This window comes from Ammospiza nelsoni, chromosome 1 (assembly GCF_027579445.1).
Source record: "Ammospiza nelsoni isolate bAmmNel1 chromosome 1, bAmmNel1.pri, whole genome shotgun sequence".
Taxonomy (NCBI): Eukaryota; Metazoa; Chordata; class Aves; order Passeriformes; family Passerellidae; genus Ammospiza; species Ammospiza nelsoni.
In genome coordinates, this window is record NC_080633.1 from 67,867,324 (window position 1) to 67,887,376 (window position 20,053).

Genomic DNA, 20,053 nt, shown 5'->3' on the forward strand with positions numbered 1-20,053 from the left:
TAGATATCAGAAATTAAATGCTGATGTAAAAATCAAGGGTACTGCAACCTGATGAAAACTCTATGCAAGTTTTTGCACTCAGAAGAACCAAACACAAAAAGGCAACAGCTTGGATTGCTGTGAGCTACCCCACAATTACAGATCACAAATTTGGAGCAAAGAATATAATAATAAGTGAGACAGGGCAACCATCATAACAACAGAGTCAACTCAAAAGGACAGCAGAAGAGAGGAAGACACTGAACTGCTTTAGTTATGAGCTAGAGGGCAGGCATACCAAGCCTAAGATGAGGGAAAGAAAATGCAACAGGCTTTCAAACCATACACACTTTAAACATAAAGTCTGACTCCTCAGGAAAACCAAAGGGAGAATTTCCTCATTCATAGGACAGCTGGGGCTGCTACAAGGCAGGAATCCAACACCACTTCCAGCACTTCACCAAAATGGCTTCTGGAGAGGGATGCCTCAGGTTCAGGACCTGAGGTGAGCTCTGCATGCAAATCAAAGTCACTTGTCTGCTTCCAAGGTACTAGAATAAAACTCTTCCTTTTCTGTGTTTCCTGGCACTGCAGGAGATGCTTGAAGGGCACCTCCTTGGGGAACAAGGACTCCTTGACAACCTCTTCCAGAACAACTTCATTTTCACAATTACTAGTGTGACCAGCTCACACCTGTCCCTCCCAGCAAGGCAACTTCTTAACTACTTTGGCAACTCTTGCTCCTCCAGGTGGGAAGCTCCAAACACGCAATGCAGGGAAGGGCAGGAGGAGCCGCCAGTGCTTCATCTGCATTTCAGAGCCAACCAGGACCCTGGGTCAGGGCAGGAGCAGCATTGCAATGACTCCTCTTTCCAGCACATCTGATAGTGCCATTAGCACAACTGGCTCCCAGCCACCTGAGTGAGAAAAAAGAACAACTGGATGCTTGTGAGGAATGATCAAATAAAAATTTAACGTCTGAATAAACAGAACAGAACACCTGGCGGAACGACTGAGGTCCAGCCACAAGTACTGGCGGATCCAGCAAGAGCTCCGGTGATGCTCAGCACTGCTGTGGTGGGGAGAAGCCCTGAGCTTGTTCCACTGGAGACCCTGTAAACAGTTTTGGGCCACTTCTTGGCAGAGCTCTTCAATTTATTTTAGATTTCCATCACTTGCCAGAGGGAACTATTGGGAGGCCCATAAAAATTGAGTTTCCTCTCACAGTGTCAACTGATGAAGTAGTCTTTGCTTCCTGGCCGCAGTCATTGTAGAGCGCTACCGCCTGCTGTTACAGAAAGCTGCTGTGTGACAGCAAGCAAGCTGACACCTAATTGTTACATTTGACCAAGTGTTTTAATTAAGAGCAGAGTGTCTTTAAAATAAACTCTTAGGAGGCTTTGGCCCCCATTCAGGAAAGCACTTAAGTATAAGCCTTAGACTGTCTCTATTCAGGAAAGCATGTGCTTAAGTGCTTTCCTGAATGCAGATATATTCCTGCCCTGGGGCCTTAAAAGTGCACTAAATAATAACATTTATTGCAATTTGACTTCACTGTTTTCTTGAAATATTTATTTAGCTGTTTCTTTATTAAGAGTAGAGTCACTTGAATTTTGTATCTATTTAACAATCCTTACTGCTTGCTGATTGCATTCCAAGACACAATCTGTAAATGCTGTTCAGTTAAACTCTAGGGCTTTTTCCCCCCACTAGCATGAAGCTGTGTCATTTTCTTGATACACCAGTTACTCTCACACAGGGTACCTACTGGCCACATACCACTCAAAAAAATGTTGCATAGAGTTGGAGATCTTTGATGCTGTTCTCCACCAAATACCCAAGAAAGATATAAAGTCAAGCTTTAGCTAAACCAACACTCATGCCTGGAGCATTCACTGAACACTATTATATACTATTGCTCCTACAAATAGTAATGCCTGTATTGTTTCACCAATATAGATGTCACAAGCCAGAACAAAAAGCCAAATTCCAACTAGCAGATCCTTCCCCCCACAGACAATACACAGTACGTTTGTTTCAAATCTCACAAGCCACATCCAACACCTTTGCACTGCAAACTTTAGATTTTCTTTTAGATAGAAAGCTGAGAGGAGGGGAAGAGCATGTGAGCACAGCATGCACACATCCACATGAAAAACTGGGAGAAGAGACGGGCTGTGCTTTGTCCTATTTAAGCACTGATCCTGCAGCTTCTGAAACGGGAACTTGAAACTTGGGAAATGAGGACAGAGGTGTCAAATTTGTAAGTACTGCTAGAGCCCAATGAAGTGGGAGGAGATCATTCTTTTCCCTGTGCTCATCTGGCCCATAGGTACACTGTATCAGTCCCACATTTCCTGACTTACATCAACAATCTGAGCCTTTTCCTGTGGTCCCGTGAAGAAGTATCAGGTATTGATTGACCCAAGCTAAAGAGCCCCAGTGTCTCTACTTTGGGTCAATCAATACCTGATGCTTCTTCACAGGACCACAGGAAAAGGGCCAAGAGCCTGCTCAGACCCCACTACTGACTTATTGACAATCTCTCACATGCTCAGGCTAGCACCAGTGATGAAATTATACTCAAATCAAAGCAGCATGAGGAGTTTGCATGTTAGGTATTTTCCCTCTGTAACACTGAGAACATTCACATTCACCTGGGAACACCACCTAACAGCTGCTGCACTGCTGTGAGGAGACCCAGGACATCAGTGACGCTGCTGATCTCTCCTGCTCCCAGCACATCTTCCCCAGCAGCTTACAGCTGCAGGTGCTGCTTTTCACTTTTTCACTCCTACTTTTTTTTTCCAGGGCAGCTGGAAGGAGTTCTGTGACCTCCAAGACATGGAGGAAAACTGGAATGGATTTCTGTGGAGCTTGCTGGACAGAATGCCTATAACATCTTTGTTTTAAATAGCTCTGAGGGTCCTTGCTAGTCCTAACATGAATTTACCATTCTAGTTAAGACTTGGGCTTTGTGTGTACACCACCACTGCTAATGAAAGTACCAACTGATGTACTCTAACTTACTACCTCTGCACTCCAAGCACATAAAGAAATGCCAGAGTGATGGAAAAACAGGACATTGAATGATTTAACATAATTAGCACAATACACAAAAAAAGTTTTCAAAGGCTGGGAAAAAAAACCTACAGCATTAATTGTCCTCTGGCTACACAAAGAAGCAGATGCAAATATAGGTGTCCCAACTGTGACCAGCAGGTACTTAATTAAGGGAACACCACATGAAGACACGTGCTTAATTTATTCAGGTGGCAAGGTTAACAAAATAAGCTCAGGGAATGAATGCAACACAAGTAGAATGACTTAAAAACTAAGAAAAAGCCAGTCAAGATGAACCACACATCTCAGTCAAATAAAGGAACAGTCTACTTGCTTTAAACTCCATCATAATTGGTTTCCCCTCACCTTCCAAAAACATATTTAAAAAGGAAAATAGTATTTACAGCTCAAGTTAAACCACTACCACTTTAATCATCTGTTGTTTCAATTTTTCCTTAAGGCTTGTGTTTAAAGGCAACCCAAAGCATCTCAGCAGCCTTTTCGCACAACACTGCATTTAACGAGAATGAACAAAACTCATCACGATGAAGTTTTGTAGGAGAGGACATTGCAGGAAAAGAAAGCAGCATAATTTTCCTCAGACTTCTCTTCTGGGCATTACCAAAGAGAAATATCTGAGCCCTCACTCCAGCAGCTGCTTGAGGATGCACAGGGGATCTCTTGGACAAAAAGGCACTCAGGACAGATCTCCTGCCCCATGAGCCTTGTCTGTGTCACACAGCACTGCTCTCACCACAATGAGGCACCATTACTACTGTTTACATAAGTCTGAATCAGGCAAACTAGGAAAGACAGAATAAGAGGTAAAATAATCAAAAGCTGCATCAGCAAGAGCTGTGGTTTCAGTCAGTGGAAAGCCTTATTTTTAGAAAACCAGAATCTCTTAGTCACCATCCTTCAAATTCACTTGCCTGCACAGGCAAGAGCCATGACCCTCTCTCTGGTCCAGTTCATTCCTCCTTCTCCAGAGTTTCTCCTCTCCTTCATGCCCATGAAATCAGGCATGCATGGCCAGCCCACATGATCTGCTGGATATAACCCACCTATATCCATCTGCTGCACTTACTACAGCTCTGGTGGAGTCTCCCATATTTTATCCAACATCCCAAGGGCTGGATTTTTTCAGGGGTCTTCCCCAGTTGTGCTTCACATCAGCCTCAGATAACCCAAGCAGCTTTCACAGCTCAGCTGCCCCAGAAAACACTCCAACATTTTTTTTCTCCTCGAGTACAGCTGGGGTTTATTCATCAAGAAAGGGCATAAGTAGCAATGTGTGCCCTTCATGCCACACACAGTGGCAGGCAAATACCCTGCAACACAGCCAGAAATTATCTGAATTGCTGGATAATTGACTTAAAAGCTTGAATTGAAATCTAGGATGGCAGATGATACGCAATTCCGCTGAGGATTCCCCTCTTATTCTCTCTTGCTTCTTTGCATCCCAGTTAGCCTGAACACATCCACTCAGGGAATTCCTGCTGCAGCAGAGGGCAAGGAAAAACCAGTGGAGACCTCTGCTACAGCAGCTCTGACATGGAGCTTGTGGCAGGGAGCAGTAAGACAGCAACAAGTGCCAGGACACTGTGGCAGAGCACCAGCCATGTATTCTCAGCACCAAGCCCTTGTCTGCATGACTTCCTGGTGTGATTTTCTCACCTTATCTTTGGGATCCAGAACTGATCTTAAGTAGCTTCCCACAGGCATGAGGGCAGTGAGGCAAGGAAATCCATGACATGGAGACAAACCATGAAACCCCCAAAGGACAGCAAGCATCTCCTTCCAGGCCATTGTGACCTAGGCTTACTACACAATCCCTAACCTCAGCTGAGGTTTTGTCTGTACGTGCTGAGGGCAACTTTTGCTGTCCTTACTCCTCAAATAGGAGCAGTGAAATATCTTCTCTGGGTAACTGCTGCCTCTGACTCTGGCAAAAGGCTGCACTTCCAGCAGGAGAAACACATTAGAAAACCACTGTCTGATATTAAAGCCTCCACAGTCTCTTAATAGTCCTTCATATTTTTTGTAGCTTCATACAATTTTAGAAATTTTAATTTTAAAATAATGAGTTTATTTAACAATGATATTTCTCTCTTCTTGATTGCTGAGAGGATCCGTAGTACAAATCCAGATTTTCTTCCATCTCAAATTGGTACAGAGCAAAGCCAAGAATACATATGTTGCTAGCTGGAAAATAAAGTGCCCTTGATTCCTAACTTTATTTTGGACAGTTCACTCCAAGTTATTAAAAGCCAAATTCAGTAGTGAGAAAATATATATAGCTTCAACTGTTTTGTGTGGGTTTAAAGTACTATTTGCTTTATGAGTAAGAGATTCAATAATGCATATATTTACATAAAAATAGTTTTGACATTTAAGTTTACTTCTTGCCAAGCTGGTGCAAAAATGGAAATGTAGAAAGCATAAGCACAGAAATAAGCCCCTATGCTGTAAGTCTGCTATTTACAGGTAATTTTTTTCCTTGGCAATAATACCTGAATGGTATGTTTTATAGCACTAGACCTAGCCACTCTGAGTCAATTTAGTGTTTATGGAATGTGCCAGACTGACAGTTTGAGATTTAAATGCTCCATGCCAACCTGCAGTTGAGCTGGAGTAGGGGCTAGGAGAGTTTCCAGAACCCAGGCCACTGATGGACCCCAGTGGTGTTCTGCAGACATGACAAAATCCACGATGGCACAAGTCCAGCACACAACAACACGAACACCCAATTATTCCTCAGCCCCAGGAGGCTTCTGAAGAGGGTGGCACCAACCTGTGCTGTGCAGGAGCATGGAATGACACACCAACCACAAGTCAAAGCCCCAAAATGGCCATAAAATGCCCAAAACTTTAAAACTGCTGTTCAAAACTGCCCTACTCTGCTAGCTCTGGGGATGACCACGCAGCAGTCCCTAGATAATGGATTTGATGGACAGAAGAGGTTGGAAACTTCTCTACTACAGTAACCAAGAGTCTTTTTTTTCCCCCAGAGCAATTAGTCAGCTCAGGGATGTCAAAACATATAACTGGGCCATGAGACAAATTACAGTGTAAGTGCCGCTACTTTGCCAATGACCTAGCAGGCTTGACCCTGAGATTTCTAATGTTTGAAGTCTCACGTTCCTTGTTCAGTATTGCAGTACTTCTAAAGACATTTTAATTAAGATGAAGCGACAGGCAAAGCTACCTGCATGGATCCTTCACGTATATAAACAAATAACAACAAAGCCCAGATGACCAAAAGGGGGATATATTTATATAAAAGAGAGAAATATAAAATAAATACATACAAATTCATCAAGCCTCTGGTGGCCAATTCACTCTTTTGCAAAAGTTCGTGACAACTGGCTTATCAATACTTAATACTCTGCAGCAGCTGAATGGTCTGACAATCAACAGTAATCTTTACATTCTAAGCATCATAAACAGATGAACAGAAACAATTATTTCAGAGCTGAGGATAGTCTTGATCCTTACTACAGCCTCATGTGTTACATATTTTTTTCTGCTGTGATCTCACTAGCAATGCATCACTGTTTTTAACCACTGAGCACTGATTCTACGTTCAGCAGCTGTGTTTGTTTACAGGGCTAGAAATTAGCACAGGACAAATGGACTTCATCCAACTGAAATTTTATTTTGGCATTTTCCACTACACTTCACAATATATTGGTCCTCATAGACCAATTATGTATTTGCCACTGACGCTGGCCAAGGAGAGTGCATAAGCAAAGATGGTGCTCACTAATACTACACATGGATGCTTTTATTGCTCCAAATGTGGGCTCCCTAATTATTAAGCACAGCCCAGTCACTTGTAGCCAGGAAAGTCCACTACTGTATTGTCCATACTTTTTTTTCCACTAGGAACATAAAGAATTTCATCATAATCCATCCTGCACTTTACTAGCTCAGAGCAATGAAATGCAAAAATATTTTATATTTAAAGGGACCTGCCTGTGCCATTCACACTTATAATCGAGCTCCCAAAGCCAACTCCAAAAGACTGTAAACCAGATTCAGATAAGTCAGCCCTAACATCATTTTCCATTTGAACATTCATGTGCTTTTTCATGAACATGTATTTCAAACCGAACAAAAGAGCAGCCCTTCGCCCCTATGCCCTTTTCATCTCCTTGACCATTACCTTAGCACAGAGTTGGGGGGTACTTCAGTTTTCCCCATCCTGCTCTAGAATAAACTGTTCAAGAGGAGCTACTGAAATCACTGAACATTGTGGCAAACACACCTGCCAAGTTCTCACAGACTTGAAGTGTAATTTTAAATGTTCACCCTAGTTATTCAGAATACGTTTGGAAGCAATTCCTATTTATGTTAGAACTCACAGAAGAGACAAACATAAAGTGCTGATAAAAATACTCTGGATCTATGTTTAAAAAATGTATTTTAAAGAAACTACCAAACAGTCCCGCAGGCACCAAATAATTTCTTCAGGCAAATATCCACAGCTAATCTTTCAATTAAATCAATAAGTCCTGATCAAGCATCTCTCTGGAGAGAATAAAGTTAAAAGTACTATGCAAGCTCTTGAAATATGTTTTTTTGAGGACTGAAAATGCCAGGAATATTTGCATGGCATTTTATTTCTGAGGAGCTGCGTCTCACTATTTTTAACTTTGTTTCACGCAACAAACTCTGATAATTTAAAATAATAGCAATGATGATGTTCTGACATCACAAGATGCGTGAAGAACCCTGTCAAAGTAACATATTGCACTCTGCCGTGTAATTATGTTATGTTGGAGCAGAGTGTTGGAAAACTTAGTATAATCATTAGCTGAGTGCTGAATGTTTTGATTGTCAGACAGGTTGTATATGATGCAAATATATGACTCAGAAATGATTTCACATAAACATTTTGGTAACAGTATTCTGACTCATAACCTCCAACATAGAAAATAACAAGCTGCACAAAACATCTGTGCGCTCTGAGCAACCCCGGCTTGCAGCAACCTTCACGAGTCTCCCGGCACAGAGACACCAGAGGTCCCATCCCTGAGGACCTGGAGCTGAGAGATGGTGACACCTACCTTCCCAAAAAGAGCCAAACAAGGAGTGAGAAGTGCTGCCATTCCCACTGGGGATCCCTGGCAGAGAGCTATGATAGTTTATGCCATCTGAGAGCCTGCCCAGTGGGCATTGCTTGGCTTCAGTGCACAATTAACCGAGCTGAGATGGGAGGAAAGGTTTGTTGTTATTCCACCCTGGAGCTTCCCCATGTCAAGTACAACACAATGCACAGTTCTTCTTCTATTTATTTTTTCATTCATTAAGAGATGGACAGCTTCTTTCACAGCCCCCTTCTGAAGACAAATGTGCAGTCTTGAGTGACAAGAAGGATTTACCGTCTGTTATTTCAGAGGAGGTTTGCTATGTTTATTCTGGAAAGTGCCATGAATTAATGAACTATCTCTTCAAGCCTCAGTGCATTGGAGCTGCCAGCTCTCCGGCTGCCAGAAGCAACAGACTGTTTTGGGATCCCATAAAACTGCTTTTACTGAGGGTAGAGATAGCAACAGTATCAGGCAGACCCAATCCCAATACCTTCTGAAGTATAAAGGAGTCATTATACCAACTTCAGCTGTTACTCTGCATTTTTATGGGGAGTTTCTCAACAAAACTGACAGTTAACTCGGAAGAACATCTACTATTAGCTTCCCTGCAGCATGGGCTTTATCAAAAGTCAACCAAACCTTCATTAGGCTCCCCAATAGTTTCAAATGAAACGTGCTGGCCTGTGACCTCTTTCATCTCTCCTATGTTCAGCTGTTGGCAAGCATGTCCGAAGAGCCATGTCCCCAATGGAGCATGGCTGCAGAAGGAACAGAGCACTAATAAGCAAGGTTCAAAGCAGGAAGAACTAAAGCCTAAGCCAAGTGAGAACCTGTAGGCTCCAGCTGATTCATGTTGCCACCTGAGAAAAGCCAGGTTTCACCAGATAAGACCCTCTTGTTTCACTGGCTCCACAAGACACTGGAGGACTGGCCAGGTCAATAAAACAGGTGAGATTGCAGGACCAGAAGCAAGAATTTCAGGGATCTCATCACAGCCGTGGTCCAATCATAACCCCTGAGCCTCAGCTTAGTTATCTGGAAAATCAGTATAAGAGTGATTTACATTTGTCAGAGCACATGGAGAGAGTTAAATGCTTATGAAGTGTTTTGAGGTTCTGAATAAGAGACAGAGTAGTATCTTGATGTTGTCTAGCAAGTAATGAGCATTACATATCCTGCAGAATGGAACATTTTTGGACAAGACAGCTGCTACAATCATTAAAGTGTAAAAACTATCACATGCAAGAGACAAGACACAGACATCTCAAAGAGAAAATCTACTGTAGTACGTTAAACAAATGTATTTTCTCTCCAGCTATCTTCCATAGCATAATAAGTTGGAACTTCCTTAAATATGAGAACTCTCTTTTTTTTTTTAGTCTCCCTTCATTTCTCTTCATTCCATTCCCCCTCTGCCTTTTTTCTTTGTGGGTTTAAAAAAAAAATTTAAAAAATAAAAAAAAATGGAAAGAGCAAGCCAAGAGATTCACAATCACCAAAGCCTGCAGAACATACAGTGAATTTTGGCAGGACATGCATGTTTATCCTTTTCATATGTTGTTTAAATTATTTTTATAAACAAGTCATTATCTTGCACAGCCACTGCTTGGTCCCTTTCATGTCAAAGATGTTTGATGTTACAATAATTAAGCAAAAAGGTCTGCATGCTTGAAATGCTGTCTCAGGATGACGGTTTGTGGGCAAGAGAGGCTGCTGCTTTTCTAAAATGAAGGGTTTCTTTGCCAACCTTCATCATTTAAGTTGAGCACCTGGATTCTGTACTTGTGAATCAAATCTTTGTGTAGATATTAAAACATGAATTTCAAACCAGGCTTAAATTTTAGAACTATCCTCCTACTTTTTTGCATCAAAATTGTGCACACATGTCAAGGCCTGCAGAGAAGCCTCTCCCTGTTTGCACACAAAAGTTTTGAAGAACCAAACCTGGCATCATTATGAAGACTCAGGTACATTAAAAGTGTGTCAGGCCTCTTCCTGCAGCACACCACCAATGTGGCCAAAAGTAGTGAAGAAACATGAATGGGAAGCCCATGGTAAGTGACATAGGAAATGCTTCCTCCTGTTTTCCTGCAGAGCATCTGGCAATTAAAGACTGCTGCCTCTACCTCTGCTCATCTGAATTTGGACTGAAAGAGGGAGCTTGCGCCTCTGTGCCATGAGGAATTAAAGCTGTGACCACTTCTTTAATCCCTGATACAGAATACTTTTATCCAGAGATTTTAAAGCAGTTTGAAAAATATGGAAGTTAGGCTGCAGCAAGTGTTCATGTTCAAACAGCTTTGTATTATTACAGAGTTTACAAAGACAGAGGCAGACAAGTCTTCTGCATGTTGTACGCATTAGTTACAGTTAAACCTCATTTTCCAACTTATTTGGATAATTTTATTCCCCATAAAAAGACTGGAATTGACTGCTAAGAGCTTTACTCTTCTGGTTTTCTCTCTCAAGTGGTCTGGAAAGCCCAGGAGAGACAAGGATGCAAGGAGGCACATCTGTTTCACACCATAGCTGTTGACCCTTTCCTCCCTCCAACACCTCTTGGCTTGTGTGTGCAACTATCAGACCCTGCTCATGAGCTCTAATCTGTTCTCATTTTTTAAGTGCTCTTTGTTGCCTGGTGTGGAACCTAACACTTGTGCTTCAATAGACATTATGTCACCCTTCAGCCCTTGTACAAACAGAGTGTCTAATACCTTGACCATACACGCCACGCGATGAGGTGAGCAACAAGATAAGAGAGCTGCAGCAGTACACTTCAACGTAAACATCCCTGTGCATGCTTTAAACATGGCACATTTTACAGCCTGCACTTGATAAAAGAAACTGCAGATCTCCATTGGACAAGATTTTGGGCTGAACAAATATAAATTCGTTAGAAGAGTGTTTCAAATAGCCAATTCATACATTTCTCACACTGCAAACAACCATTAACATACATGGAATAGCACATCTTTGGAATACTGTTTGAAAACACTCCCTCATTTACTATCAGGAAATTTGACTCTTCAGAACAAGTGTTAACACTGTCTTGTTTAATTTGTAAAGCTATTCAAGCCATGAAGTACATCTGCACATTCAGTATATTTCCAATACTGTGCTTCTGTTTTCATTTTCAAAATGTTTTTATTTATACACTAATATTTGACCTAAGAACGTTCCAAGTTTATACGGAGCCAGCTGTTCTAAATTCTGGTTATACTGAGCATTAGTGCAAAACATCAGGTGATATCATTGGATATTTTTAAGGGGAAAGTTCACAGGAAAGCAGTTATGTATTCTTGTGATTAACACCACATTGGATCAAAACAGTCATGTCTAGCTCTCTGAAAAATACAGCTACTGTTTTAGTTAGCAGAACACTTCGGCTCTGTCTACATTATCCTTTTTTGCCAAAAGTTCCCACTGTTGCTACCACTGATTCAATTCTGTCATTGTGCTATGATGAACACTGCTACGTAAAATAAAAAGAGCTGAAAGCAGTGCTGTCAAAATCTTTGTGCCCTTAACAACAAAATAAAAAAAAATAATCTCATTACATCATCAAAAAAACCCAACCAACCCAAAACGCAAACAAACAAAAAAATCCATTCCAAAACTCTACCCAACACTACAAGACTGTTTCTTAAGTAACTGAGAGTTCAGGAAATGCCAGCCCCAATCCACAGCAGTTTTTAGGAATCAAAGTTCATTACGAGGTATTAAACACCCCTGCAATCCCACAGGGACTCAGTTTCTTTAATTAAGCTTTTTTCTCCTGCAGCAGCCCTGCAGCAGCTGCAGCCACACGCCCTTCCCAGAGCCCCTGTGTGGGAGCCTGCTCTGGGTGCAAAGCACCAGGCCCTTTAGTGCGCTGCTGCCAGCCACCCCTGCTGCAAGGGCTGCAGAAGGCACTGCTCCTCATCCCCTGCCAGCCACGACTGAAGAAAAGGTGGAAAGAAACAACTCACTGAATGTTCTCAGGCATGCCTCCTCACCCTCAGCATACCATAGCTACAGAATCCCAGTCACAAACGCCTTCCCAATTCCCACTTAGAATTCCAGGCAATTTGGGCTAGAATGGATCTTCAGAAGTCATCCAGATCAACCCCTGCCATGGGCAGGAACATTGTTCAGTCAAACAGATTGCTCAAAGCCCCATCCAACCTGACTTTGAACAGCTCCATGGATGGGACATCTACAGCTCTTCTGAGGAACCCGTTTCAGTGTCTCACTACTGCTGTTGGAAAAACTTCTGCCTTCTGTCCAATCCTAACCCACCCTCTTTGAGTTTAAAACTGCTGCTCCATCAAACAGGTAATCTAGGTGTGAACCAAAACTAGGCTCCAAGAATCAGGTGGGCAACAGACAGTTTCCCCGTCCTTAACCTCCATCTCCCAGGCTCTGAGGTCTGATACTTGCTGTAACAAATGGGAATCTCTCACCCATGAGCCCTTTTTCCATTTGGGCAGTAGTGCTTGCTCTTTGCTTCACACTGCTATATAAATGGTCAAGTGGAAATGTTAAATGATTAGAAGGTGGGCTGTACCTTACAGCATAGCTGTGCATCTGCTGGGATACAGCAGAAACACACAATGGGACTGTTTATGTCCCAAGTAAATCATACCTTCCTCTAACCCCCTACAAGTTAGCAATGAGGCAAGATGACCGAAAAAGAATCGTGACTCCATGGCATGGAAAGTCTAAACACCACCTTCCTTCCTCCTAAATCACAAACACTGCTTAGAAGTTTATATTTAAAACTACAAGAGAGAGTGCAACCACTGCAATGCACCGGGCTAGACCAGCAAGGATCCACAGCTCCTTGGCAGAGGTACAAGCCTGCAGCAAGCAGTCCCAGCAGGAGCTCAGCACAAGACATCCATGACAGCTGCCCAAGTGATTTTCTGCTAAAGCCATGTTGAGCTGGAAAAAAATTGCCAAGAGAAAACCTTTTTATAAAAAGTGGTTTAGCTTCAATTTTTTTTCTGAGGGAAAGAACTAGGAAGTTCTGCTTTTATTTAAAAAAAAAAAATTAAAAATAACCACAAAAAAAAACCTCACCAGCCCCACACCTGGGTTTCTAATTGAAAATGCAACTTTTCATTTATTTACAGATAAAAAATTTGCCTTGAAGTAATCAAGACTGGTTTGGCAATACTAGCTTTTTAAATTACAATAAATTGCTGTTGTTATTGTTGTTGCTGGAAGAAAAATTTGTGCGAAATGTTGAAGTCTAAGACTGTAAATTTTGAAGCTCTGAAAAGCTTTCACAAGACAGAGAATGAGCCTACTAATGTCACACTGTCTGCTCCCAGTAGTTTAGTCCAGATGACAATCAGACTTGGATAAATTGCTTACATGAACATGACTCTCCACTCATTTCAACAGTACAGGTTTTGAAGAGCATTTCCAGGAGCCACACATCTTCCAGGGCTCTTGCCTAAGGCAGAAGGATGACTACAGTCCCTCAAATTCCAAGTCCAGAGGAGCTGAGGACTTCTAAAACACCATTTTCCCTTTCTTTAACTGTACTGTCAGGCAGCTCCACACTAGCAGGCAGCTTGCAAGCAGCAGCTACTCCAAGGAGATTACATAAATGAGGATCTTGTGCCACATCAGTTGAATAGCAAATATAAGGCTGTTCTTCAGCATTTGGGAATCTGTCTTGGCATCAAAGCCCACTATACAAGGCTTGGCAGAAGTCAGTAAACTCAGTCCCATCATCAGTTTCATGATTTCTAGTATTGGCCTGCTCTGGACACACGTGGAGGACACTGTTCACATGCCGAGCAAGCAAGGCTGTACACAGCCAGCTGGCAGCACAGCCAGATCTGCAGCATCACACACTCCAGTTATTCCCTCTGAGTTGATGTCTTGACCTTTACAACACGTGGCCAAGAGTACAAACAGATGGGATGACAGTATGAATGGTACGGTCCCATCAATTCAATCACGCAACATCCCTGAGACATCTTGGTTGCCTAATTTTGTATCTCCCAACAGCAAGCACGGTGCTGGGAAAAAGGCAGGTGGGCTGATCAAATCCTTCAGATGAAAAAACTCACCTGCTTTAGAAACACATGAAGGATGTTGGAGCACTGCTTCCCTCCTGTGAAAAGCTGTGCAGAACAAAGGCATATTGCTTGCACCTAAGGTGCTATGGATTTGGGCGAGATCATTCCTAGAAGGAAATCTGGTAGGTAACCACTGCCAAAAAGATGAAAAGCCTGTTTGTAAGACATCACATCCATAAGATGCTGCTTTATAGGAAAGGAGAAAGAGAGTGTATTTGTACAACAAGTCTTATAGCTACCTCCAAGCAACTTCCTTGCACTGAAAGGGAGCACCCTTGCCCCAGCTGACACTTGAAGTCTTGCAGGGAAGATGGGGACTGCCTGGAGTTTAGGGATTCAAAAATAGAAGAAGAGTCTTTCCACCCCAACCCCAATTCAAATAATGTTGAAGCTTCAGGGCTGACTGCAGGACTGGCTGGCAAAAGGTGAGCTTCCCCTCAACCTTTTGCATGAAGCCCTCCCAAGGGATCTGTGGGTCTTATGATAAAAGGGAAAACCCTCTCTCCAAAAGTGGATGTACAGTGAATCAGTGCTGCTAGTCTGCTACAAAAAGCCACAATGCTGAATAACCAGGTACCACACCCCAAAGCACACTTTTTATGATCCTTATCTCTGGCAGGTTTGATGGGTTCAGACTTTTCCTGCACGTCTACCAACAGCCCCAGATTTGGGTCATGGCAGAAACTCAGACTGCCACTAAATTCCTTGGGTTTGATTGTAGGAAGTGCATGGCTTTTTTCCTCTCAGTGTGGATGCCAGGATAGGAAGACATGGGTGAAGACCATGCTCTGACACAGGATTGCTTCACAGCACCCTTCATGATACACAAATAATTCTGGATGCCATTAAAGTAGCAAAGTCTTTGAGGGCCTTGTTTTCTGCTGCTTCACACAGCATGCACTACTCTGAAGACACCAGCTGGTGAAACAGAGGATGCAGTGCAGATCTCCTTCACATCAGTACTGATGAGCCTGAGAACACTGGGATCAAGCTGTCAATCTAGCATCACTGCCTCAAGAAGTATCTCCATACCAACCCCAGGCTGTTCTGCCAAGAGGAGATAACCTTATCTTGTCCCATGAGGCAGGTACATATACAGATAGGAAACATTAATAGATGTTATTCTCCCAACACTACTGTGTCAAGACATGCCACATATTTATATCGAGGCTGTTCCTACAAGAAGAGCTGAACAGTTTCACAAAGGCAACTGCTGGCCCACAATGCATTCCCCACCCCAGCCCCACAACCCTGTTGTACAGCCATTTCCACAGCACAGGAGTTTGGAACCCTGCTTCCTCAGTGAATCCATGCAGGTATTTCCATCTGTGCTGGCTATCCAGGCTTCCTATGTGTGAAATGAAAAGAAACAGGCACTTGTCGGACGCTTCATCCTAATGAAAACACCCAAAACAGACACTTCTAGGATCATCCTCCCAAAAAAGGGACTAGATTTACCAAGGTCAGGTTATGTTTTCTGTCAAATTATGTTTTGGTATTTAACCTGATAGATTAAATTTATTATCTAAATTATCTGAACTGGTTTATATTTCATGTGATATTGCTTACAATGGGAACAAAAAAATATTTCTCCTCCCTGATACTGCTGTCCAGGTGCAGTTTTTTTCATAAAACTAAGTGCTAAGCATCTCCTGGAAACCCTGGACACACTAAGCTCCCCTATGATCAGTCCCTCTGGGAATCATTGCCCACACCACAATACAGACACCACCAGGTAAGCCAGATAAATCCCAGATTCCCCATTTCAAAGACTGCTATTTCTTGTCCTCCCTGTAAGACAGCAACTCCCAGTGTGTGAAGAACCTCCACACTTCTGTGACCTTCCTGTTTCACTTAAAAAAAAAAAAAAACCAAAACAAAATAGAAACTATCTCCTAGAACACTATCACCTTTGAGGCTGGACAAGCCTGCACTGCCTGAATAATCCGAAACTTCACCAAAGTCCCTCAGCTTTGCAAGACCTTTGCAAAGAGGACTCATACCCCGAGCACATATGGAAACATAGCCTTCCTCAGAGAGAAAACACACCTGCTGTGTCCCCAGGCTGAAGGATGTAGGTTGGTCAGGAAGGGCTGGAGCCCTGCATGTTTAAAATCAGCAGTGACTACAAGCTAGTGACTCTTTTCGGGCTACAGGGCTGGAAAAATTAAATGCACTTTTATAAGAACATCAACACTTGCAAACTTTCATGACAAAGTAGGACTCCTCTGCACAGCTGCCCTAGATGATGCCTTTCCAGCACAACAAGATGCATCAAACTTTTGTCTGGCTCTGAGCTGCAGCAGAAGCAGCATCAGCACCTGCAGGCAGGTCACCCACACAGCCACATTCACCTGCATATCCGGGTGATACCATACACTCCTGACCCTGAGAGAACAGCAAGGGCCCCTCCTCACATCTCTTTGGTAGCTGCCTCTTCAATAATGGAATGGGAAGTCTTTAAGGTTGAACACAATATTCTTCAGAAATCAGTTTTAACTGAACAGAAGTAACTGAATATATGGCCACATGCAGAAAACCCCAACTAAAATAATTCTGGCAGTGTCCACTTATAAGCAGACTCCAGCTGTGAGTTTTCAGGGTTGTTTGACATGTACTTCATTGGATTAGTCAGTGTGCTTGAAATCAAGAATTCTTCCCTTTCTGCTGTGCACCCACCATCTCTTGCTGCATTTAATGCTTCATCTAATAAGCTGCTTTGACAGATTACAAGCTGGCTTTCTCCCATCAAACCTTTGGTTTCTATATTGGAATATAACCTTAGGCTTCCTCTAGTTTTGCAAACTGAATTACCGTTAAATGGAAAAGAAAATGTCAATACACAGGTGAAAGACCCAAAAAACTCCCTGGTATGTCAGAGAAGCCACAGAAAACAGCCAAACAGCTGTTCAGTCCCAGCCCATCGATTTGTCAACACTCTGGTAACAAACAATCACGTTAAATGACATTATGGTTTATGACTTGGGATTTGGAAGTTGATGAGAAATTTCTACAGTTGATTCATGCTTCCTGAGACACATAACTAGCATTTCAATTGCACTATTTTCCTACATTACATGAATAATTTTCCTTGTTGTTACAGAAGGGTCTAGACCCAAATTCTCAGAACTGATTTGAATCATGAGTGGAAGGGGTTGTTTTCAAAAGAAACACATACTTTCAGATTATACCATCTAATAATACTCTCCTGGTGCTTTACAAACAGCTAATTACCTTCTTAAACACCACATGCTCACACTTATCCCTGAAATCAGCTCTTTAGGGAACTGCCTAGCCCCTCGCAGGCACCTTGTTTCACATCCCTCAAGTGCAATGTGACATGGGGGTTGCTTATAGACAACTACAGTCAGCACCACACTTCTCAAACTCACAGCTCTAAGTATAGGTCCTCAAAGTCCCCAGGGCAAAGAACAGGGACAGCAGCTCTGCGTATTCAAAGGACAGAGAGGTTTGGGGAGGCTGGGAGGGAAGAAAAACAGGTGCCCTTTGGATTTCAAACCTGTATAGTATTTCCCAAATGTCAGCTTCTGATCTGAGACCACAGACCATGCCAGTTTCATCCATAACAATTTCAGGATGTCTCAAACACATCTGAGCTCTGAGATGGCAACACCACCTAAACATCCCCGAGCTGACTTAAAACAAGGCAGATGAGACCCTGACAGCTACACACCTGCAGTACAAGGAGACACCAGGGCTCCAGATTCCTGGAAGGTCTGAGCACCTAAGGCAGCTCAGCTGTACCCTTACGAGTTGTGGCTGCCTCTGTTTCAATGCAGACAAATCCCTCACCAACTATTTGCAACTCTTCTGACCTACCACGTGATTTCCATCAGGTACAAAGATTAATCAGCTCTTGTTCTAGATGCACAGAGCATGGCACACACCTGTACCAGCACTGAGAGCTCCGAGAAATTTCCTGCTGCAGTGACATAGCCCCGCTCCAAATGAGTAAACACACAACAAATTCGGTTTGGTTTGTTTTTGTTGGTTTTTTTTTTAAAACAAGACAAGCTGTTGTAGTTCTGGCACACAGCTCTGGCAGCACAAGTAAAAAGGCAAAGTCTTCAGCTGATCGGCTAAGACACTTGAGCTTCACAGGAATTCCCTAAAAAAAGGAACTGTTATTTGCCAACTGAAATATTTTCATTCTCCACATTAGGCTGAATCTAATTACACTGTTTCCTTACAATTGCATAGTACTAAGAGCTCCTCTAAGTAAAAACCTTAATGATTTTCCCACTGCAATGCCTGCCTTAGAGCCCTTCACATTGCTGACAGGATGATTTGTTTGAAGAGCAGGTTGACATCTAACAAAACTTAATTTAAGATTTCCACATGACACAGACTTTTCTCGCGTTCCCGTGCTCAATCACCAGAATAACCTACACAGAGTAGTGCACATATTCACCACCACGCTAACTCTGACCCCGTAAAATAAAAACAAACAAAAAATATTTAAAAGTGAGAAGACGAGGACAGTGTGAAGTAGTGCAGCTACACTTTGTTCAAGCCCAGAGTCTTGAGTCTGGTATCTCTGGGCTGCTGGACCTCGCATAGAGTGAGCACAACCTGTACTCCGGCATGACCCCAGCTCTTCAAGAAGCAGCCGAAGGTGTGCTTAATTCTGAACTACTACAGGCTCTGACCGCTACCATCAGAACAAGGACAACTAAAAAAAAAATTTTTTTTTTCTTCCTTCCTCTCACTCCCTCCCCCCAAGGTTTTGCATGCTGGGGTACATTTTTTTTTGACTGTTTGCGCGAAGGTTTTGCCCTTCCCCGATGTGAGCTGCCCTCCTGGCCGAAACCCGCGCAGTCCAAGGTGGGTCCCAGCCAGCAAAGCCCCGAACCCGTCGCGCCCCACCGAGCAGCGACCGCCCGTCCCCGCTGCCCGGGCCAGGGGTGTCCGCGGCACGGACGGACGGACGGACGGGCGAGCGGCTGGGTGGGCTCCGCGCATCCCAGGACTCCCTCCCTCTCTCCTTCCCTCACTCACCCAGGTTGACGAAGCTCATGACCATGTCGGCGTCGTTGAGGAAGGCGCTGTCCTGCGGGCTGGGCAGCGGCGGGGCAGGGGTCGGCGGGCGGCCCCCGCTCTCCGCGCCCGCGCTTCCCTCCGCGCCCTCGGCCAGGGAGTGGTAGAGGTCCAGCATGAAGCGCGGTGCCGCTCTCAGCCGTCCCGGCGGCGGGGCCGGCGGCTCCCGCGGCAGCGGCCGGGGCCGGTGGGGCAGCCCCAGCACCGAGAGGATCTCCCGCTGCATCTCCCGCTTCTCGTGCGACTTCAGCCGCCGGTAGAGGAAGCCCGAGCCGGCGGGCGGCTCCCCGCCCTCGGCGGGCAGCGCGGGCTCGGCGGGGCGGCAGGCGCCGCTCAGCAGCGCCCAGCAGCAGCACAGCCAGGCCAGCCGGCGCGGCATGGCGCTCGGCCGGGCGCAGGCGGGCGACGTCCCCGCTCCGCGCTGTCCCCGCGGGCCGCCCGCCGCCCTCCAGCCCTGCCCCCCCGCGGCGGGATCGGCCCGGGCCGGCGGGGGGCGGCCAGGCCGGGGGGGCTCAGCGCTCGCCGCTGCCGTGCATGGCCGCCCGCGGGGCAGCACGCTGCGGAGCCCCCCGCGCCCCCCAACGCCGCTCAGGTGCGGCGGGGCCGCCCCCGGCCCTCCGCGGCCGCTCAGCGCGCCATGCCCCTGCCCGGGGGATCCGCGCCGGGCCGCGGGGGCTGCGGACGGCGGGAGAAGGAGCAGGGTGAAGAGCGGCAAACTTTTCTCGCTGCCAGGGAGCGAGGGAGGCAGAGAGCGAGCGAGCGGCTCGTGCGGCTGCAGCCCCG

General features: G+C 44.5%; 1 protein-coding gene across 1 annotated transcript in view; it reads right to left on the reverse strand.

Annotated features, from left to right (window-relative positions):
- BMP6 (bone morphogenetic protein 6) overlaps positions 1–19,649 on the reverse strand; it is an 87,515-nt gene extending 67,866 nt beyond the window's left edge. The window contains exon 1 of the mRNA XM_059466905.1: positions 19,232–19,649. Within this exon, the coding sequence (XP_059322888.1) occupies positions 19,232–19,649 (418 nt within the window). The remainder of the gene's footprint in view (positions 1–19,231) is intronic.
- Positions 19,650–20,053: the final 404 nt, after the last annotated feature.